We start from the raw sequence: 24,177 nt of genomic DNA, 5'->3' as shown, positions 1-24,177 counted from the left end.
CCAGCAGTTCTCATGGGGACTGGTACAGGGGAGCATTGAAGGAATATAAGTGGCTTCAGAATGATTTTGTTTCTATTTGATTGTGCGATTGGTATGTTTTTAATTTTAAGATCAACTCAGAACAGAGAAGGATGAATTTTAATAACATTTTATCTACAAAATACAATCATGGTACAGTTATGTATAACCATTTCCAAGATTTCCACTCTTCTTTGCTCGATTCTAAAGGATTTTTTGCGATTTTGATATATTCTTATTTTTAAAAATCCTTCAAACATTTTTGCTCCCTATCCGTATCTCACTGTCTCTATCACTCTCTCTCTCTCTCACTCGCTATCTCTATGTTTTACACGAACAGGTAATTTACTTTTTCAAAAAACTCCTAATATTTGATAATTTGTGATTGCATTTATAAGTTATTTCACTGGTTTCATCAACATTTCTCATTTGTTTTGCAGAAGCACTTAAAAAGAAAAATGGTGAGTTTCAACTCCCGATCCACTTTGATTAAAGATATTACCAAATAGAACCAAATTGAGGCAATACCAAAGGAGCAAAAGGCATCTACATCTTCACAGGTCATAGTGTAAAGAAAAGATTGTCTCTAGTGCACCTTTACTACTAATTTTCCATTTTGCTTAAATTTCATATGTATTGAAGATTTTTCCTCTTTACTTTCAACTGCCAAGTTTTACTCTAATTGCTTGTTCAGAAAAATGAAAGGTATTTTAAACAAAAGTACACTAGTTTATCTTGATAAACATAAAAACTGACAAATTTACACCAACCAGTTCTCCATTCCATGGAAGAATCACTCATTTCAGTTGAAAATCACTTCTTTTGACTAGCTATGTTTACTGAGGTAAAATTCATCCATAACGAAAATACTGCTGTGAAGTGTACAGATCAGTGACACTTTGCACATTCACAGTGCTGTGCAGCCCTTCACATACCTCCCAGGGAGTCAGCATGCAAAACTAACTCCAGGCCACTAGAAGGCACTTGGAGTTACTGTGATAACACCTGTTCCACTCTCTGTCTCTGTGAATTTACCTCCTCTGATTTCCTCATTACTCTGTCAGTCTGTGAACATCTGAGTCAGCCTTCTGTTAGGGGTATACAATTTTCCATATTCATGAAGCTGTAATATATGTCAACACTTGCCATCTTGTCAAGGCAGAGTACCATTCAACAACTACATCTCAGTCTGAGGACCACTCACCATGTACGTGTGAAATCCTTTCTCCATTGACCTCATGACGGACCCTGGTGAACCCAGCTTGTGACTCCTGTGGATGCTCCCACACAAGTTCATGTCTGAGTACATGTTTTCACATTTGAAGCAGTGTATGTCTGGGAATGTAATTGCTGACTCATTATTGTTCTTTTTGAAAAGGTAATGAAATGTCCTGTGAAAATGTCCAGTGGAAATGGCGCTATTTTTGAGTCATTTACAGAAAAACAGATGCACCTTGAGACCAAAGTTTCAAGTGAAGTAAACCTGACTCAGAAGCTTAAATATCATGTGATTACTCTCATATAAGAATCTTATTGTGTATAAACAGTTCAAAATGAATGATAGACAATCAGAAAAAAAGAGATAGGAAAATAGCACTATTTAACATTTCCAGGAAGGAAGGCAAAAATATGAACTTGTTTACAGTTCTTATAAGCCATTTAAATGTGTGTATTTGTCCATCAGAGCCTCCTTAGTGCCAGTGAGACACTGCATTAGTGCTTGGATTTGCACCTGCAAGGTCACAAGAGACTCCTGGCACCATTGCATGGGCCGTTCTCCAATTTTCCCCCTTCTTGGCAGAAATGTACATCTTATGACCTATCTTTGTTTTTAAAATTAATTGCTATGTAATTGTGATTAAAATGATATCATACTTTGTCATATAGAAACTTTGCCAATTTTTCTTGCATTCCATTTATCAATTTGTCTTTTACTGCTTTTAATTTCATTTCTTTTCTAAACATCCACTCAAAAATCAAAGTGCATGAGAAAATATCACATTGTATAATTTGCAGATGCTTATATTCCAAAGCTATTTCAGTAAGATAACTGATTTACTTTGGCTTCAGTTTGACTAAATACTTCCAATGTAGGAATATTCTAAAACATGAATGAGAGGCTCATTTATACCACGGAGATTTTATTCTAGATGGAAATTTTTTCTCATAAATGAAGACATTTTCAGAGGACCTTAACTACCTTTACATCGCAAAATGGTAATGAAAGAGTGTTTCTTTACCCAAAGTACTTTTGATCTAGTAAAAAGATTTCTCTATAAAATTTTTTTAAAAACCTCAATTTATATTCTCTCCACTAGTATATATTTAAATAAACAATGAGAAAATGAATTGAAATATTTAGAAATCATTGCCTTATATTAATTAAAAAAACAAGCAAACAGAATTGTAATTTTTGCTATTTTTAAATTTGTATGATGTGATAATTTGATTTGAAGATGAAAACAAAGAATACAAAGATAATGAGAGTCAGAGGACATAAGCAGAAAAGGTAGCTGAAAAATTAGAGGAGACAGTAAAGGAATGAGGTATCAGTACAAGGCAGAAAAACTTTGAGGACCATAACAGGGAAGAGGAAATAAATTCTCCCATAGAAACCCATGGCAGGTTCTGCACTCATGTGGTGTAAAAGGCGATGCTGGGTTAGTCTGTACTGTGGAGATTAATCACGGGGCCAAAGACAGCCTGACATGAGTTTTCTCACAGGCCTTTACTGGTGTGCAACCTTACTATTTAGGGAGCTGCATAGCACACCAAACACAGGTCGATAATACTTCTTTGTAACCACTGACTGGCTCTTAAAATCTTTCACAGGCTGCTACTTAGATGTGCTTCAAAATAATGTCTGTCATTGTAGCTTAACATCCTACAGTGAAGCTTAATGTTTATCAAGCCACAACTGCACACTGAGGATGTCAAATTCTCTTGAAGGGAACTTATGCGTAATATTAATGCATCACCAAGTCAGCTTTTGACAGAGATGTGCATATTGGAAGATGGAAGGCTATTTTTCAATAAAACTTGGAGTTACACAGGCGTTATAGAGTCATAAACTTTTGTTATAAAAAATCTTTTGATAATAGTAGCTGACCACAACAAGCTGCATCTACCACAAACAGAAGAAACAGAAATATTAGTGGATGTGTCTGGTTCACACTCTGCTCCCACAGACATATCGATGTCGTCACTGTTCCTTCACGGTCCCGGCCAAAATTAATAAATAAAATGGCAAAGTGATGTCACTTTGCATATATTTTTACCTGTGGAACAAAAAACTGTGAAGAATATCAATACGTATGTCCTGTCTATAATCTCGTCGTACTTTTCTACATGTGCTTACTAATTTAGTTTCTGAGCATGGTAGATTGTAAACATGATAGCCTTTGAAGCATTTTCATACAGCCTGGTACAGAGGAGAAATATTAATGACTTTAGAATCACATTGTTAATATTTTATTGTGATTTATGTATGTTTTCATTTTCTCAGATCAACTCATAATGGAGAATGGTGAGTTTTTATAACATTTCATGTACAAAATACAGCCCTCCTACAGTTATGTGTGACTACTTCCTTATCTTTGTAATTTTCATTACTACTTTATAGAAGTATTAATTTGACATTTTCATCTATTCGAATAACAAAAGTCCTTTAAATATTCTATCTTTCTTTCTTTCTGTTATTCTCTAAACGTTAATCCACTTTTCCCCACATCTATTATTTGATCATTTTTGATTGCATTTATAAATTACTTCACTGATTTCAGCAATATTCTTCATTTCTTCTGCAGGTGAACGTGGAGGGATAAGGGAAAATGGTGAGTTTCTAATCCTGATCTGCTCTCACAAGGATATTACCATTAGACGCATACTTTTAGCAGTTACAAAGATGTGAATGATACCATCATCTTCAACATTTAGAACAAATAAATTATTTTCTCTAGCACACCTCTACTACTAAGTTTGCACTTTTCTTTAATTTACTATGTTTACAATTTTTTCCTGTTTGTTTTTCAACTTTCAAAGTTTTCTGTAACTTTCTCCAGGAAAGTAAAAGTTATTTTAGACTAAATAGGTAGATATTTCACCATCACATGTTTACAAATTATGAAACTTAAGCAAGGCCAGTTCTTAAGTGTCTGAGTTGACGCTGTTTTATTTCATTTCATAAATGCTTGTACTGATTAGTTGCTTTAATCGAAGCAAAAGCCATGGTGAGATCAGACAGCCTCCCTACAGGGCACATTTGGTGACTTCCAGTACACGTAAGGGCTGTGTCACACTCACCTGCTTATAGTTCCCAGAGCGGCAGCCCATATACTAAAGGCACCATGAGAGTCAGCTCTGATTCCCCACACTCAACTCAGCCTTTGACAGGCACTATTCTGTGTATTCTCTATGGATTCAACTGCTCTGCTTACCTCCCATCTAGGACACGACAGGGTATACGATATATTGTGGCTGCATACTTTCACCTGTATAGAATTTTCCACATTCGACATGTTGTAATGTGTGTCAGTACTTTATTTTTCTTTGTGACTAACACTCCACTGGATGAGTATGGGCAATTGTTTTTAACCATTTTCCTATGGACTTAGGAATTCTTCCCGTTTGGGGCTACTGTAAATACTGTTTTCATGCACATTCCTGTACAAGTCCGTGCTTCAGGCTTGCTTTGTCATGTGATGGAGCCTACATTGGAAATGGAAATTTTGGAGCACATAGATTTCACTAAAAACTTTCCCATAAAAATGCCACTATTTTTGAGTCTCCCATAGAAAATCGGATGCACCCTGAGAATGAAATGGTGGCATAATTCAGCTAAAATATCACATAGATTTTCCTACATGTGAAACTCAATGAATACACCAAGAGCAAAAGAGATGTAAGAGATAGGAAAGAGACAGACAGAGAAAATAGCACTACCTCACTCTCCCTCTAAGAATGTACACACTTTAAATTTCTGTACACGGTTTCCAAAAGATCTTCCACTTTTTTTGTTTATAAAACCTCACTAGTGTGTGTGAGTAGTGTATCATCATGGCCATGATCTGCGTTTTCCAATTCCTATCTCACCTGTGCCTTCAAGGTCATTGGCAAAAAAATAAATATAATGGCCAATTGATGTGACACTCACTTTGCATAAACTTTTAACTATGGAGCAAGCGCTTCTGAAAAACAACAAGAAGTGTGTCGTGCCTCTAATATAGTGTTACTCTTCCAAGCATAGGTACTGAATATCTGCTGAGCACTGTACATGGTAAACTTAGTGCTCCTTCCCAGCCATTCTCATGGGGCCTGGTACAGGGGAGTAATGAAGGAATATCAGTAATTTTAGAATCATTTTGTTTCTATCCGAGTGTGAGATTGGTATGCTTTTTATTTTCAGATCAACTCAGAACAGAGAAGGCTGAATTTTAATAACATGTTACATAGGAAATACAATATTGCTACAGTTATGTGTAAACACTTACTAATTTCTCCTTGCTCCTTTCTAAAAGGATCTATTTGTGATTTTGATATATTCTTATTTTAAACAATCCTTCAGACATTTTTGCTCTCTCTTCCTTTCTCACTGTCTCTGTCACTCCATCTCTCACTCTTTATCTCTGTGTTCTACACCATCGGGTAATTTATTTTTCCAAACTCTCCTAATTTTTGATAATTTGTGATTGCATTCGGAAGGCATTCCACTGATTTCATCAATATTTCTCATTTGTTGTGCAGAAACATTTAAAATGGAAACCTGTGAGATTCAACTCTTGATCCACTTTGATTAAAGATATTACCAAATAGAACCAAATTGTAAGCAATACCAAAGGATCAAAAGGTATCCTCATCTTCATAGGTCATAGAGTAAATAAAACATTGTCTCTAGTACACCTTTACTAATAATTTTCCATTTTGCTTAAAATTTTTATGTGTTGGAGTCTTTTCCTGTTTACTTTCAACTGCTGAGTTTTTCTCTAAATGCTTGATCAGAAGAATGAAATGTATTTTACACAAAAGCATACTGTTTATCTTGATAAACATAAACGTCAAGAAATTGACAGAAACCGGTTCTTTATTCCATGCAAGAATCACTCATTTAAGCTGAAGATCACTTGTATCAATTAGCTATGTTTACTGAGGTAAATTCCGTCAAGAATGAAAATACTCCTATGAAGTTTATAGTCCAGTGACACTTTGGGCATTCGCAGTGTTGTGCAGCCTTTCACATACCTTCCAGAAAGTCAGCTTGCAAAGCTGACACCAGCCCACAAGAAGGCACTTGTGGTTGCTCTGATAACCCCTCTTCAACTCTCTGTCTCTGTGAATTTACCTATTCTGGTTGCTCCATTACTGTGTCAGTCTGTGAATATCTGAGTAAGCATTCTGGATGTGTACACAATTTTCTGAATTCATAAAGTTGTAACGTACATCAATACTTGCAATCTTGTCATGGTAGAGTACCATTCAACAAGTCCATCTGAGTCTGAGTGGCATTCCAGCACCATGTGAAAGCCTTTCTCTGTTAACCTCACCGTGTACACAAGGGTTCCATCAGCTTGTAACCCTTTTGGACCCTCCCACACAAGTGCATGTCTGAGTACCTGCTTTCAAATTTGAAAGAGTGTATGCCTGGGAGTGGAATTGCTGGGTCATTGTGTTTCTTTTGGAACATGTGCTGAAAAGTGTACTGTTCGAATGGCTCTCTTTTCAAGTCATTTGAAGAAAAACAGATACACTTAAGACCAAACTTTGAAGTGGAGTACAACTGACTCAGAAGCTTAAATATCATATGATTTCTCACAGGTAAGAATTTTACTATCTATAAACAGTTCAAAATGAAAGACAGACAGTGAGAAAAATAGAGATAAGAAAATAGGACTATTTAACCTTCCCAGTAAGGAAGGACAAAATATGAACTTTTTTTACATCCTTATGGGACTTTTTCTGTATTTGTCCAACAGTACCTCCTGAGTGCCTACAACCCATTGTATTAGTGCTTCAGTTTGCGTCTGCAAGGTCACAAGAGACACCGGGCACTTTTCCATGGGCCTGTCTCTATTTTTCCCCCTTCTTGGCAGAAACATCCATCTTCTGTCCCCCTCTTTGTTGTTAAAATGAATTGTTATTTTATTGTCATTAAGCTGATAGCATACATTGTCATATAGAAACTTTGCCAATTTTTCTTGCATTCAGTTTATCAATTTGTCTTTTACTGCTTTTAATTTCTTTTCTTTTCTAAACATTCACTCAAAAATCAAAGTGCATGAGGAAATATCACATTGTATAATTTGCAGATGCTTATATTCCAAAGCTTTTTCACTAAGATAACTGATATACTTTAGCTTCAGTTTGACTAAATACTTCCAATATAGGAATATTCTAAAACATGAATGAGAGGCTCATTTATACCACGGAGATTTTATTCTAGATGGAAATTTTTTCTCATAAATGAAGACATTTTCAGAGGACCTTAACTACCTTTACATCGCAACATGGTAATGAAAGAGTGTTTCTTTACCCAAAGTACTTTTGATCTAGTAAAAAGTTTTCTCTATAAAATTTTAAAAAAACCTCAATTTATATTCTCTCCACTAGTATATATTTAAGTAAACTATGAGAAAATGAATTGAAATATTTAGAAATCATTGCCTTATATTAATTAAAAAACAAGCAAACAGTATTGTAATTTTTGCTATTTTTAAATTTGTATGATGTGATAATTTGATTTGAAGATGAAAACAAAGAATACAAAGATAATGAGAGTCAGAGGACATAAGTAGAAAAGGTAGCTGAGAAATTAGAGGAGACAGTAAAGGCATGAGGTATCAGTACAAGGCAGAAAAATTTGAGGACCATAACAGGGAAGAGGAAATAAATTCTCCCATAGAAACCCATGGCAGGTTCTGCACTCATGTGGTGTAAAAGGTGATGCAGGGTTAGTCTGTACTCTGGAGATTAATCACGGGGCCAAAGACAGCCTGACATGAGTTTTCTCACAGGCCTTTACTGGTGTGCAACCTTACTATTTAGGGAGCTGCATAGCACACCAAACACAGGTCGATAATACTTCTTTGTAACCACTGACTGGCTCTTAAAATCTTTCACAGGCTGCTACTTAGATGTGCTTCAAAATAATGTCTGTCATTGTAGCTTAACATCCTACAGTGAAGCTTAATGTTTATCAAGCCACAACTGCACACTGAGGATGTCAAATTCTCTTGAAGGGAACTTATGCGTAATATTAATGCATCACCAAGTCAGCTTTTGACAGAGATGTTCATATTGGAAGATGGAAGGCTAATTTTCAATAAAGCTTGGAGTAACACAGGCGTTATAGATTCATAATCATTGTTATAAAAAAATCTTTTGATAATAGTAGCTGACTACAACAAGCTGCATCTACCACAAACAGAAGAAACAGAAATATTAGTGGATGTGTCTGGTTCACACTCTGCTCCCACAGACATATCGATACCATCACTGTTCCTTCACGGTCCCTGCAAAAATTAAGAAATAAAATGGCAAAGTGATGTCATTTTGCATATATTTTTAACTGTGGAACAAAAAACTGTGAAGAATATCAATACGTATGTCCTGTCTATAATCTCGTCGTACTTTTCTACATGTGCTTACTAATTTAGTTTCTGAGCATGGTAGATTGTAAACATGATAGCCTTTGAAGCATTTTCATAAAACCTGATACAGAGGAGAAATATTAATGACTTTAGAATCACATTGTTAATATTTTATTGTGATTTATGTATGTTTTCATTTTCTCAGATCAACTCATAATGGAGAATGGTGAGTTTTTATAACATTTCATGTACAAAATACAGCCCTCCTACAGTTATGTGTGACTACTTCCTTATCTTTGTAATTTTCATTACTACTTTATAGAAGTATTAATTTGACATTTTCATCTATTCGAATAACAAAAGTCCTTTAAATATTCTATCTTTCTTTCTTTCTGTTATTCTCTAAACGTTAATCCACTTTTCCCCACATCTATTATTTGATCATTTTTGATTGCATTTATAAATTAATTCACTGATTTCAGCAATATTCTTCATTTCTTCTGCAGGTGAACGTGGAGGGATAAGGGAAAATGGTGAGTTTCTAATCCTGATCTGCTCTCACAAGGATATTACCATTAGACGCATACTTTTAGCAGTAACAAAGATGTGAATGATACCATCATCTTCAACATTTAGAACAAATAAATTATTTTCTCTAGCACACCTCTACTACTCAGTTTGCACTTTTCTTTAATTTACTCTGTTTTCAATTTTTTCCTGTTTGTTTTTCAACTTTCAAAGTTTTCTGTAACTTTCTCCAGGAAAGTAAAAGTTATTTTAGACTAAATAGGTAGATATTTCACCATCACATGTTTACAAATTATGAAACTTAAGCAAGGCCAGTTCTTAACTGTCTGAGTTGACACTGTTTTATTTCATTTCATAAATGCTTGTACTGATTAGTTGCTTTAATCGAAGCAAAAGCCATGGTGAGATCAGACAGCCTCCCTACAGGGCACATTTGGTGACTTCCAGTACACGTAAGGGCTGTGTCACACTCACCTGCTTATAGTTCCCAGAGCGGCAGCCCATGTACTAAAGGCACCATGAGAGTCAGCTCTGATTCCCCACACTCAACTCAGCCTTTGACAGGCACTATTCTGTGTATTCTCTATGGATTCAACTGCTCTGCTTACCTCCCATCTAGGACATGACAGGGTATACGATATATTGTGGCTGCATACTTTCACCTGTATAGAATTTTCCACATTCGACATGTTGTAATGTGTGTCAGTACTTTATTTTTCTTTGTGACTAACACTCCACTGGATGAGTATGGGCAATTGTTTTTAACCATTTTCCTATGGACTTAGGAATTCTTCCCGTTTGGGGCTACTGTAAATACTGTTTTCATGCACATTCCTGTACAAGTCCGTGCTTCAGGCTTGCTTTGTCATGTGATGGAGTCTACATTGGAAATGGAAATTTTGGAGCACATAGATTTCACTAAAAATTTTCCCATAAAAATGCCACTATTTTTGAGTCTCCCATAGAAAATCGGATGCACCCTGAGAATGAAATGGTGGCATAATTCAGCTAAAATATCACATAGATTTTCCTACATGTGAAACTCAATGAATACACCAAGAGCAAAAGAGATGTAAGAGATAGGAAAGAGACAGACAGAGAAAATAGCACTACCTCACTCTCCCTCTAAGAATGTACACACTTTAAATCTCTGTACACAGTTTCCAAAAGATCTTCCACTTTTTTTGTTTATAAAACCTCACTAGTGTGTGGGAGTAGTGTATCATCATGGCCATGATCTGCGTTTTCCAATTCCTATCTCACCTGTGCCTTCAAGGTCATCGGCAAAAAAATAAATATAATGGCCAATTGATGTGAGACTCACTTTGCATAAACTTCTAACTATGGAGCAAGCGCTTCTGAAAAACAACAAGAAGTGTGTCGTGCCTCTAATATTGTGTTACTCTTCCAAGCATAGGTACTGAATATCTGCTGAGCACTGTACATGGTAAACTTAGTGCTCCTTCCCAGCCATTCTCATGGGGCCTGGTACAGGGGAGTAATGAAGGAATATCAGTAATTTTAGAATCGTTTTGTTTTTATCTGAGTGTGAGATTGGTATGCTTTTTATTTTCAAATCAACTCAGAACAGAGAAGGCTGAATTTTAATAACATGTTACATAGGAAATACAATATTGCTACAGTTATGTGTAAACACTTACTAATTTCTCCTTGCTCCTTTCTAAAAGGATCTATTTGTGATTTTGATATATTCTTATTTTAAACAATCCTTCAGACATTTTTGCTCTCTCTTCCTTTCTCACTGTCTCTGTCACTCCATCTCTCACTCTTTATCTCTGTGTTCTACACCATCAGGTAATTTATTTTTCCAAACTCTCCTAATTTTTGATAATTTGTGATTGCATTTGTAAGGTATTCCACTGATATCATCAATATTTCTCATTTGTTTTGCAGAAGCACTTAAAAAGGAAAATGGTGAGTTTCAACTCTTCATCCACTTTGATTAAAGATATTACCAAATAGAACCAAATTGTAAGCAATACCATAGGATCAAAAGGTATCCTCATCTTCATAGTTCTTAGAGTAAATAAAACATTGTCTCTAGTACACCTTTACTAATAATTTTCCATTTTGCTTAAAATTTTTATGTGTTGAAGTCTTTTCCTGTTTACTTTCATCTGCTGAGTTTTTCTCTAAATGCTTGATTGGAAGAATGAAATGTATTTTACACAAAAGCATACTGTTTATCTTGATAAACAAAGAAGTTAAGAAGCTGACACTAACCAGTTCTTTATTCCATGCAAGAATTACTCATTTAAGCTGAAGATAAGTTCTATTGATTAGCTATGTTTATTGAGATAAATTTCTTCAAGAATGAAAATGCCCCTTTGAAGTTTATAGTCCAGTGACTCTTTGGTCATTCGCAGTGTTGTGCAGCCTTTCACATTCCTTCCAGAAAGTCAGCTTGCAAAACTGATTGCAGCCCATGAGAAGGAACTTGTGGTTGCTCTGATAGCCTCTGTTCAGCTCTCTGTCTCTGTGAATTTACCTATTCTGGTTGCCCCAATACTGTGTCAGTATGTGAACATCTGAGTCACCATTCCGTCATGTGTACACAATTTTCTGAATTCATAGGTTGTAACATACACCAATACTTGCAATCTTGTCATGGTAGAGTCCCATTCAACAAGTCCATCTGAGTCTGAGTGGCAGTCCATCACCATGTGAAAGCCTTTCTCTGTTAACCTCACCGTGTACACAAGGGTTCCATCAGCTTGTGATCCTTTTGGACCCTCCCACACAAATGCATGTCTGAGCACCTGCTTTCAAATTTGAAGGAGTGTATGCATAGCTTGTGACCCTTTTGGACCCTCCCACACAAGTGCATGTCTGGGCACCTGCTTTCAAATTTGAAGGGAGTGGAATTTCTGGGTCATTGTGTTTCTTTTGGAACATGTGCTGAAATGTGTACTGTTCAAATGGCTCTCTTTTCAAGTCATTTGACGAAAAACAGATACACCTTGAGACCAAACATGTAAGCGAAGTAAAACTGACTCAGAAGCTTAAATATCATATGATTTCTCACATTTAAGAATCTTACTATGTAAAAATAGTTCAAAATGAAAGACAGACAATCAGAAAAAAAGAGATACGAAAATAGCTCTATTTAACTTTCCCAGTAATGATGTACAAAATATGAAGTTGTTTACATGCTTATAAGTCTTTTGTGTATTTGTCCATCAGTACCTCCTGAGTGCCTACAAGCCATTGTATTAGTGCTTCAGCTTGCGTCTGCAAGGTCACAAGAGACACCGCGCACTTTTCCATGGGCCTGTCTCCATTTTTCCCCCTTGGCAGAAACATCCATCTTCTGTCCCCCTCTTTGTTTTTAAAATGAATTGTTATTTTGTTTTCATTAAGCTGATACTGTACATTGTCATATATAAACTTTGCCAATTTTTATTGCATTCAATTTATCAATTTGTCTTTTACTGCTTTTAACTTCTTTTAATTTTTAAACATCCACTCCAAAATCAAAGGGTATGAAAAAATATCACACTGTATAATTTGCACATGCTAATTCCAAAGCTTTTTCACTAAGATATCTGATTTACTTTGGCTTCAGTTTGACTAAGTACTTCCAATGTAGGAATATACTAAAACATGAATGAGAGACTCATTTATACCATAAGGATTTTTTTTTAGACCGAAATTTTTCACATAAATAAAGACATTTTCCGAGGACCTTAACTACCATTACATCACAACATGGTAATGAAAGAGTGTTTCTTTACCCAAAGTACTTTTGATCTAGTAAAAAGATTTCTCTATAAAATTTAAAAAGTACTCAATTTATATTCTCTCCACTAGTATATATTTAAATAAACTATGAGAAAATGAATTGAAATATTTAGAAATCATTGCCTTATATTTATTAAAATAACAAGCAAACAGAATTGTAATTTTTGCTATTTTTAAATTTGTATGATATGATAGTTTTATTTGAAGATGAAAACAAACAATACAAAGATAATGAGAGTCAGAGGACATAAGCAGAATAGGTAGCTGAAAAATTAGAGGAGACCGTAAAGGAATGAGGTATCAGTACAAGGCAGAAAAAATTTGAGGACCATAACAGGGAAGAGGAAATAAATTCTCCCATAGAAACCCATGGCAGGTTCTGCACTCATGTGGTGTAAAAGGCGATGCAGGGTTAGTCTGTACTGTGGATATTAATCATGGGGCCAAAGGTAGCCAGTGACATGAGTTTTCTCACAGGCCTTTACTGGTGTGTAGCCTTACTATTTAGGGAGCTGCATAGCACACCAAACACAGGTCAATAATACTTTTTTGTAACCACTGACTGGCTCTTAAAATCTTTCACAGGCTGCTACTTAGATGTGCTTCAAAATAATGTCTGTCATTATAGCTTAACATCCTACAGTGAAGCTTAATGTTTATCAAGCCACAACTGCACACTGAGGATGTCAAATTCTCTTGAAGGGACCTTATGTCTAAATAGTAAAGTATCACCAACTCACCTTTTGAAAGAAATGCTCATAATGGAAGATGAAAGGCTATTTTTCATTAAAGCTGGCAGTTATACAGGTGCTATAGAGATATAATCTTTTGTTATATAAAATCATCACTTGACAATAATAGCTGATGACAACAAACTTCATCTACCACAAACAGATGAAACAGAAACATTAGTGGATGTGTCTGGTTCACATTCTGCTCCCACAGATATACCGATGTCGTCACTGTTCCTTCAGGGGTCCAGCCAAAACAAGTAAATAATATGGTAAATTGATGTCAGATTCCCCTTGCCTAAATGTTTTACTCGGGAATAATAAACTGTGAAATTTAACAAGATGAGTGTCCTTCCTCTAATCTCATGGCACTCATCCACATGTGCTTACTAATTGAGTTTCTCGGCATGGCAGATTGTAAACATGATGCCCTTTAAAGCATTTTCATAAAACCTGTACAGAGGAGAATTCAAGAAATTCCAATGACCTTAGTATCACTTTGTTTATGTTTCACTGTGATTTTTGTATGTTTTTATTTTCTCAGATCTACTCAGAATAGAGAATGGTGAGTTTTAATAACATTTTAAGTAGAAAATACAACCTTCCTACAGTTATGTATGACTGCTTCCTTTTCTTTCTACTTTTCATTACTACTTTAAAGAAGTATCAATTTGTGATTTTTATCTATTTTAATAACAAAATCCTTTAAATATTCTATCAATCTACCTTTCTGTCCTTCTCTAAAGTTTGTTCCCTTTTGCCCATACCCATTATTTGCTCATATTTGATTGCATTTATAAATTATTTCACTGATTTCAGCAATACTCTTCATTTGTATTGCAAGTGAACTTAGAACAGAAAACAGTGAGTTTCTAATCTTGATCTGCTCTCACAGGACGTTATCCATAGAGCCATATTTATAGCAATAACAAAGAGGTAAAGAATATATTCAATGTCATGATTTAGGATAAATATAGCATTGTCTTTAGCGAACTTCTATTACTCAGTTTGCATTTTTCTTTTATTTAACCTGTTTTCAAAATTTTGCCTGTTTGCTTTTTCAAGTGCCAATTGATTCTGTAACTATTTTTTCAGGAAAATAAAAGATATTTTAGACTTAATTAGGTAGATATTTCACCATCACATGTCTACAAATTATGGAACTTAAGCAAGGCCAGTTCTTGACTGTCTGAGTTGACGCAGTCTTATTTCTTTTCATGATCGCTTGCACTGATTACTTGCTTTAACTGAAGGAAAGCCATGGTGAGCTGAGACAGCCCCTGTACAGTGCACATTTAGTGACTTCTGTACACTTCAGGGCTTTGTCACTCTCACCTGCTTATAGCTCCCAGAGCGGCAGTCCATGCACTCAGGGCACCATGAGCAATCAGCTCTGCTTCCTCACACTCAACTCAGCTTTTGACAGTCACTGTTCTGCTTTTTCTCTATGGATTCATCTTCTTTGCTTACCTCACATCTAGGACACTACAGGCTGACATTTTGTGGCTGCATACTTTCAGCTGTATAGAATTTTCCACATTCAACACATTGTAATGAGTGTCAGTACTTTATTTTTCTTTCTGAGTAATACTCCACTGGATGAGTGTACACAATTTTCATTAACCACTTACTTATGGACTTCGGTATTCTTTCTGTTTTAGGCTACTGTGATTACTGTTTTCATGGACATTGCTGTATAAGTTAACCTAAAGCAGTCCTTCCACCTCTGTCTCCCAAATGGTGAAATTACAGGCTTCTGCCAACACACCAAGCTATCAATGATTTTATACCATATTTTATTCTACTTTTGTTTCTTTGTAATTCTTCTATATTTTTTATTTCTCAGATCAGTTTAAGTAAAAGAATAGGAAACTTTAATAACATTTCAAGTACAAAATTGATCTTATCTTTATTTATATATACTTGATTTTTGCATTCCTCCTTTCTTCTTATTAGAAATATCTCTGCAATTTTTATGGAGTCCCAATAATAAAAACCCATTATTCAACCTTGTTCCCTTCTCCTCTGCCATCTCTAATTCTTCCTTTTTTTCTTCCTCCTTCTCCTCATATCCTCCAAACAGTTAATTCACCTTTTACATGTACTTTTCTGGTTCCATATTGCACTACACTTTAGCTGTGTCCAGGACATTAAAAATAACTCCTCTTTGGGCTCCCAGATGAATGAACTTTTGGTAAGAGATTGATACTCATTGCACTTCCCTTGCCCAGTGTCTTATTCTAAGAGTAATTTAAGAGCTGTCCTTGGGTGGTTTCATGTAGGAAAATGCCACCTTCTCTGCCTGGGGGCTGAAACCGCAGCTTGCTTCTCCGTGAGTGAGGGACCATGGCGCAGGGTTACAATCTCCACTTTAGAGTCTAACAGACTTGCACAAGTGCTCTCCTCTCCCTTCTACAGTCGGAGGAGCAACACTGTACACGACCTAGGTAGCACTCAACTCAGTAGTTGGCTAAATGGCTTAGCAAATGCCTAATTTATGGAAAACAATGAAAACTTGTAGCTATAGTTGCACAGGTGGCATATGACAGGGCAACACTATAAACATCAGTGTTCTAATTTAAGGTAAAAAATGACTTCATTGGAGAATTTGATCAATCCCTCCTTAAATTTCAGCTGAAAAATTAAAAATGTATACTTGTTATGTTTTTTCTTTCCTTGCCTTTGTTCAAGAAATGTTCAAAGTAAATATAGTGATCTTAAAAATCTTAATAAACTAGCCCATGTAATTTTACATAATCCTACCAAGCAAGGGTTTTTTTTCACTGTTTAATGCTAAACCAGAGTTTTCACATTTGTTTTTCAGAAAAGCTGCGAAAGGAAATTGGTATTGTATTATTCCAATTAAAATATTTATAAATTTCTCTCATCTCTGAAGGAATCGATTGCTACGCTTCATCTTTCATTTTTATGTGTATCTGTTACAATTTGTGTTCAGATCACCCCCCCCCCCAACAAGCCTCAAGCAATCATGGAGGAAGCTGAATCGAGCATTGGGACTGGTTCAGTGTCTAATACTGGGATTGGTGGTGTGAGTGCCTTACCCGCTCAGGGGCAGGGAAGCAGCATACAATACAAGGGAGGGAAGGAGGCTGATTTCCCTCTTTTGCACTTTGGCTCTTGTTGTTTGATGCCACCATGAATGGCTGCCTCTCAGGCACGCCACCCTCCCTTAGAGCCTGCTGAGGATGGGCTGAAACCTCCACAAACCTGTAAGATAAATAAACCTTTCCTTGCTTGACTTTGGGTGTCAGGTATTTTGTCTCAGCAATGAGAGAAATAACCAAGAAATTACCTGAATACCATTTGAAATTCCAACTTGCCAGTCTATAATAGCTAAAATGCTAGAAATAAGTTGCTTGCTTATCTTGATGAAATGTTTACTATTATATGATTCAGCTTGATTTTCTTCCATGAGAATCAATATAAGAAAGCAGCAATGACTTGGGGAGTGTTACACTGCTAATTACTGTAATGAGTCTCAGAGGAATGCATGTCACTTTTATGTGTCTTTATCTCATTAAGAGGCTCGAACTTACGTGCTCATCTCCTTTCAGGTGACAGGAAAGCTCAGTTTGAGAATGGTAAGTAGCTCAGCTGTTTTCACACAGTTCCAATGCCATAAATAATACAATGCCTTAACCTCTCCTAAAATAAGTGCAGAAAATCAGGCCTAAGATAATATTGCCTGAATGCACTGTGTGGGAATGAAGGATGAAATAAAAGGAATTCAATTTTTTCTGGTTTGGAATATTTTAATGTGCATAGAAAAGTACTTTTATGCACATTTTGTAAATTTTCTTTTCACTTCTATTCCCACTGATTTTTCTCTGTTTAAATATTTGTCTCAAAATCCGTTATTTTCCCCTTATTCTAATTCTTGTCTCTTTATGCTTATGTCTCCCTCTCTTGCTCTCTTTCTGATGCCTCCTTCTTTCTTTCTTTCTCCTGTCTTCTTACTTCCATTTATTTCTCTATTTTCCTCTTTTCCATTTTCATTTCTCAAACTCTCCATATTTCTTTGCATTGTATGGGGTTTTTCTTGCCTTGTCATTTCCTTTATTTGCTAGGTTTTAGCTTATGTTTTTATAAATCCTTATGTATTTTTCAATATTTGTATTTCTCTGTTCAATAAAAGGAAAATATTTTTAACATGAGAAAAGGAATTATTGTAAAAAAAAAAGAAAAGGAATTATTGTGAGTGAGAATAGGGACACAGATAAAAATACAGCTGAATATTTACAGAATGACAAGGGTAAAATATAAGGAACAAGACTCATTCATGACAAAAAAAAAACCAACATACTCAGAGTAGCACTCATGGACCAAAAAGAGAACCAACAAGTCAGTGTACCTTTTCCATGAGCCAGTAGTACTTGTGGGCCAGGAAAAAAACCAAGAAGTTACCCTACACTTCTCATGAGCCAGCACTAGAAAGTGAACCAAAAAGTCAGCACACCCCTCCCATAAGCCAGCAGCACATATGAGCTGGGAAGAAAACAAAGAAGCCAGCCTGCCTTTCCTGTGGACAAGTGGCATTCACGAAAGACAGAAAAAGAACCAAGAATCAGCCTACCCTTCCCATGAGCCAGCAGTAGTCATAAGCTGGGAAGAGAACCAAGAGGTCAGCCCACCCTTTCCATGAGCCAAAGGCAGCCATGCGGGCTGGGGAGAGAAGCAAGAAGTGAATCCATGTCTTCCCATGAGCCAGTCAGTGCATGAGCCTGGGAGACAAAAAGAACTACTCCCCTGGAAGAATTAAAAACATCGTACCACAACAATATATGTGCAGCCATGTTTATAGAAGCACAGTCTCTAATATCTAAATTTAGAAGCATCCCAAACACCCACTAAGTGAGGAATGGATAAAAAGGATGTGATATTTTTATATAATGTAGTACTACTCGACCATAAAGAAGGATCGATTCAAGACTTTTACAGGTAAGTGGATGTAACTTGAGATGATATTGGTAAGTGAGGTAAATCAGACTCACAAGTGTATCATATTGTCTTCCCAGTGTGTGAAAAGGAATAGTTAATAAGGTCAGTAATGTACAACAGTTAATGTGAGAAGGAAAGAAATGCTTCACAAGGAAAAAAGAAACAGGATGGTGGAAAGAGAAAGGAACAATGGTTAGAGGAAAAATTCGGTTCAGTTGTATAATAGTGTCTTTCAGTTCAATGAAATGGTAGGTTCTGTGGTACGGTCAATTAGAGAATATTTGATGCCTGTATCTTGTACACTGAGTAATTACTTTTAAGATAACAATATGCAATGTATTACCTATTGTTTCTCTAGTATTATTTTGTTTTACCTTTTGTGCATAATAAACAATTTAATTAAGAGGAAATAATACGACAAGAATCAGAAATATAAACAGTGTCTCCTCATTTTGTATACTTGCAGGCTGGCAGAATTCATATTTGTACCCTGGTGAGTGACTTTGTCCTGTGATAATTACCATTGATCCAAACACATATAATTATGTAAGACAGCCTAGTACAAAATATTGAGAGAAATATATACTGCCTAACTTCTGTTCCATAATTACCTTACCAAGTACAATAACTTTTTAAAATAATTTGTTTTTTTTTCTCACCTCCTTCTCCTGACACTTAAAAGTTAATAAAACTATATACTAGGAAATAAAAACAAAATTTTATTTACTCTGTTGAAACTACCTTCTCTACAAATTCAATAGGTGTTAATTTTCCCTATTTAACAGTGGTTGTACCATACTTTTCTTTATTTCAGTGTTCTTTAATGTTATTTATGATTTCCACTTTGAGGTTTGTGTTTGTGAGTCCCGTTTCAAACAGTTACTACTGATGCTTCTCTTCCTGGGTGTTTTCCATGCTTTAATGTTCTGTGCATGCCTTATACAATTTGGTTGTAAATTAACTAATACAGACTATAGATTCCAGTTTTGTTCCTCCCGTGGAGACAGCTAATGCTATGGATGTGTTAGGCTTATTTAACACTTGCAGAGATTAAATTCACATTCTGTTTCTCACTTAATGTGTGACTAGGTTTTCGCTCAGCATTATTCATTATCTTGTTTAAGTGTCCTTCATAAGACTCATTCACGGTTTAGCAATGATAGGAATAAAAGGTTGTGATTAAGCACTTTGAGCAAATAACATTTTATCAGTGGTTCATGACATTGTATTTGTTTTAGAAATTCCTTCAAATTTCAAACAGTTATATTGATTTCTTCACATTTCATTATGAGCATACTTGGTGTCAAATATGCAAAGGATGGTTAAATAGATCAGAACTAATTTTCATACTGAGCATATATGTAAAATTGTATATTTGGAGCCTCCAGTGGAACAGGGATCTATCAAAACTCACCAAGGTATACAGCTGTTATTTTGTAGAACTCAAGAATATTTACAAGTCATTTGCCCAACCCCGCACATAACATGATAGTAGCGGCACAAAGAGCCAACCACAATTGTTTGAAAATCTTTCTGGAGGGCTCCAGTCCTGCACTTTTGCTTTTAACAGAATCCTAGGGCATCTAACTTTTAGGACTCTATCTCTAACAGTTTAAACCCTTTAGCAGCTACACTACTGGAATTCATGGTTTGCAGTGACCTGGTAGGGTCAGCACCAGGAACTTAGGTACTGTAGCAGGACCTACCACCCAGAGTCGTGGCATTTTCTGTGAAGCATCACACTTTTTCTCCATTAGTGCTTCTGAGTTTGGTGTGTGATTTTCCAAAATTCCTGAACTCTAAAATGCTCATCTTTGAAAAACTAATTCTCTTAGTCTTCCGTGGAAATGACTTGGCATGCTAAGTCACCTTTCTCCAAGTTTTATAGGCATCCAGTTAGTGTCATGTATCAACAATGACTTCCAAAGCTCCTTTACAGATGCATTTGCCTAGCTGATTTATGTTCTTTCAGATCCCACTTTACAAGTGCTCTCGTTATGGCTGTGAAACCTATCATCTCAATTTGTTGTATTCCTTAAGTAACTATATACATTAACCAAATTACAGCATTCATTTCTGTATTTTTAATCTTTGTCTCTTATTTTGGTTGGTGTATAAAGAGTTGGAAGAAATTCTCTATGAAGGAGCAGATAATGAGTACTTTAAGGATTATGTGTTGTATTGTCCCCATCACAACTGGTCAGTTCTATCCCTTATGCATGAAAAGAGCCATAGGCAATAAATGAATGAATTTTTGTGACTGGTTCCGGCATGATTCTATTTACAAAAAAAAAAAAAAAAAAAAAAAAAAGATTTGGAGCTGATTTTGGCTCCTTGTTCATAATGTAACTCATTGAGTCAAATATTACACAGCCAGAAAATCACTCAACTATAGAGATTTCTATATTCATATTTTTTATCAAGTGAATAATTATGTCACAAGTAATTTATCTTCAATAGTGTACCATTACACTCTCAGTGAATGGCGTCATGCCCAAGTACTGATGCTATCCCGTGCAGACCTTGCAAGCTGCTTGCACACAGCACTTCATTTAGTGAGCAACAATGTGATTCCCTAAAATCTGTTTCTAAACAACGTAACACTGCCACATTATCTGCTTTCCACATAACACATATATCTTTAACAAGATTTCCTGGCTGCCTGTCATGGATGACTGTGTATGCAGACAGCCTTCTCTGCTTTCCTAATCCTGTTGCCCAAACTCAATCAAGAGTACAAATTGGAAGCAATCAATATAGGACTTCATTCTAAGCCTGTATATCTAAATTGTGCAGCATTATTAATTATGATTTTTGTTAAACATGGACTGACTGCTCAGTAGGGAGTTAAGCACAGCTGTCAGGCGCAAATATAGGGTATTTGCACTCATGCAAATTATAGTCTGAATACCTCTGAAAATTACTGGAAACTGTCTTCAGAATGGTGCCATTAATATTACAAGTTGTTAATTCCTAGTCTTTTACACTCTCCAATTTACTTACAGCCCATTCCTACCTGGGGTAAGATGGTGCTGTAGTAAGAGCGAGAATGGAGAAATTCAGCTGGTTTACTCTGGTGTGGGAATGGTACAGTGACCGCTGTGCATAGTTCATCAGCCACAGTGAGATAATTCACCCACATAAATGTCGGAGGAAGCTGGCTGCAGAATGTGTGATTTCGTTGTTTCTCAGGAAGAGAGTAACTATATCCTATTTTACGTCTGTAGTCTACACCACAGGAGGTACAAACCAGAGCTATTAATTTCTATACAAACATTTAATGATGGACAGTGGAAAACGTATTTCAAACAAGAGGTGCAGAATAAGTTTGAGATATTACCAAACAGGAAAACAAGCCAAAGAAAATATTTAAAAGAAAAAATTTCGTGTGAGAAATTGAAAGTAATTTCTAATAATATGTATTTTTGCTCTTTTCAGACTGGAGGAAAAAATACTACCAAGCCGGTGAGTCTGACCATCCAAGAGTGACTACACTCATTCAGGCTCTGCACAGTCTCAGGGTAGCTCTAACTAGGGGACAGGTGACAGAAGGCTTGAGGCCTCACTGCTCACAGACATGTCAGGCTTCAAAGCCATCCTAAGTACAAGATCACTCCAGTCTTCTCAGAAATTAAAAGGTTGTTTTCCTTTGCAGCGAATGTGACTCTCGACCCAAAGACAGCCCATCCTGCCCTCATCTTGTCTGAAGATAGACGACGAGTAACAATGGGGGAGAAACTTCAAGATCTTCCTAGCAGCCAGCTGAGATTTGAATCCCTTCCCTGCGTGCTGGGGCAACAGTCCTTCAGCTCAGGGAGGCACTTCTGGGAAGTGAAGGTTGACAGCAGTACAGCCTGGGACCTGGGACTCTGTCAGAGTAACGTGATGAGAAAGGAGAAGACTTACATAAAACCTGAGGCTGGTTTCTGGGCCATTAGGTTTTATAATGATGAGTACTGGGCACTCACTTCACCCAAGACTCATCTCAATCTAAAAGAGCCCCCTTGCACAGTCTGCATTTTCTTAGACTACGAAAATGGACATGTCTCCTTCTACAACATGACAGACCACAGCCACATCCACACCTTTTCTCAAGGTGTTTTTTATGGATCCCTGAGGCCTTTCTTCAGGCTTTGGTCCAAAGATTCGGGACATCTGGACATCTGTCCACTCCCTAAGGAGCCAGAAGTGGCACAGCTTGATGATGACCCTAACTCTCCTCTCATTGTGGTTGTGGATGCATAATATCCCCTAAAGATTAGTGAGGGCTGACACATTGGTCATGGCATGGATCTTCCTATACTAGAGCACATTGTTTTACTCAGTCTTTCCACTGTTCTTCTAAACATTTAAATTCCCTCATAAATGTTATCAAATATTATGTTGCAGTGTAAGAAAATTGTTGCTTATGCTCTGATTAACACAAATATATGAATAAGCATGTAGATCCATGCATGTCCTTATTGTAATCAAATCCTTATTACAGAGTTACACAGGGAAATGTGCACTGCCTATGCCAGGTCAGGTTCTCAAATATTTTATAAAACTAGCAATAAATGGATTATATCCTATTATGTACTTTGGGTTATCTGTTCTGATTATGAAATGACACACATAAAAATCAAATTACAATATTTTAAATAGAAAAATAATCAAAGTGTTCTCAGTTGTTCAAAATAGTATCACATTCATGAGAAAAAAAGTGTGTGAATCTCATGCCTCAGTTTCCTGCATAGGAAATACACCTGAAATATACACTTACGTCATTATAGCCTTATTTATCCTCTAATACAGTTATTCTGTCCTTTGTTTTCATCACCATTTATTTTGGAGGGCATTTTCTTAATATATGTGATAAATTTTGCTGCATTTAACATCAGTGTGACCTTTAATGAGTGGTTTGATTTCTATAGCCACAGTACAAAAGTTATATAACAGTTCCATTACACAAATAAAATTTCCCATGCTGTTCCTTTTGTGATCAGATTCTCTCACATACTGGTCATGAATACAACTGACCAACTTGATTATTCTGCACTTTTCTATTTTGCAGGGTTTCCTGTTAGTGTTCACATAATGTGTAATCTTTTAAAAATTGTCGCTTTCTTTGTTTGTAAGGCTCTACATGTCCATCCATGCTAACATTGATAGAATTTAATTGTTCATTGAGGAGAACTCCACAAAATAGATTTACTATTATTTCTTTATTCCTTCATGATGTACAGTGGTGTTGATTCAATTTGGAGTGTTTCTAAATAGAACAGCTATAAGTGTTAAGGTAAACATTTTTATATGAATATGTTTTCACTTTTTATTGTATATAAATACTTGGTGTTATGGTTTATAACCAGATAAACCTTTATATATTTATAGGGCTGTATCTTGGGCGGTTTCTGTATCATGGGTATATGACACTTATCACTGGATTTGTTCCCAATGGGTTTTCAGCTGGGGATGATGTTGGGAAGTGAAGCCTGGTGGGAAGAAGTGAATCACTATGCAATCTAACTGAAAGGATGTGTCTGCCTCCTCATCCACCTATTTCTCTCTGCCTCCCTGTCACAGGCTTTTCTTCTCTACCGTGTCCCAACTGCTAT

At 36.0% G+C, this 24,177-nt stretch overlaps 1 protein-coding gene across 1 annotated transcript in view; it reads left to right on the top strand.

Annotated features, from left to right (window-relative positions):
* Nucleotides 1-22,963, top strand: part of LOC134473780 (butyrophilin subfamily 1 member A1-like) — a 45,675-nt gene extending 22,712 nt beyond the window's left edge. Inside the window, exons 2-6 of the mRNA XM_063239299.1 lie at nt 16,446-16,466; nt 17,197-17,223; nt 19,047-19,073; nt 22,019-22,045; nt 22,236-22,963. Of these exons, the coding sequence (XP_063095369.1) occupies nt 16,446-16,466; nt 17,197-17,223; nt 19,047-19,073; nt 22,019-22,045; nt 22,236-22,825 (692 nt within the window). The 3' untranslated portion in view covers nt 22,826-22,963. The remainder of the gene's footprint in view (nt 1-16,445; nt 16,467-17,196; nt 17,224-19,046; nt 19,074-22,018; nt 22,046-22,235) is intronic.
* Nucleotides 22,964-24,177: the final 1,214 nt, after the last annotated feature.

This window comes from Cavia porcellus, unplaced genomic scaffold, assembly GCF_034190915.1.
Source record: "Cavia porcellus strain 051 isolate PalLab524CR breed Dunkin Hartley unplaced genomic scaffold, mCavPor4.1 scaffold_28, whole genome shotgun sequence".
Classification (NCBI taxonomy): Eukaryota; Metazoa; Chordata; class Mammalia; order Rodentia; family Caviidae; genus Cavia; species Cavia porcellus.
Note: the sequence above shows the minus strand (reverse complement) of the source record. Positions and strands in the feature narration are given on the sequence as shown.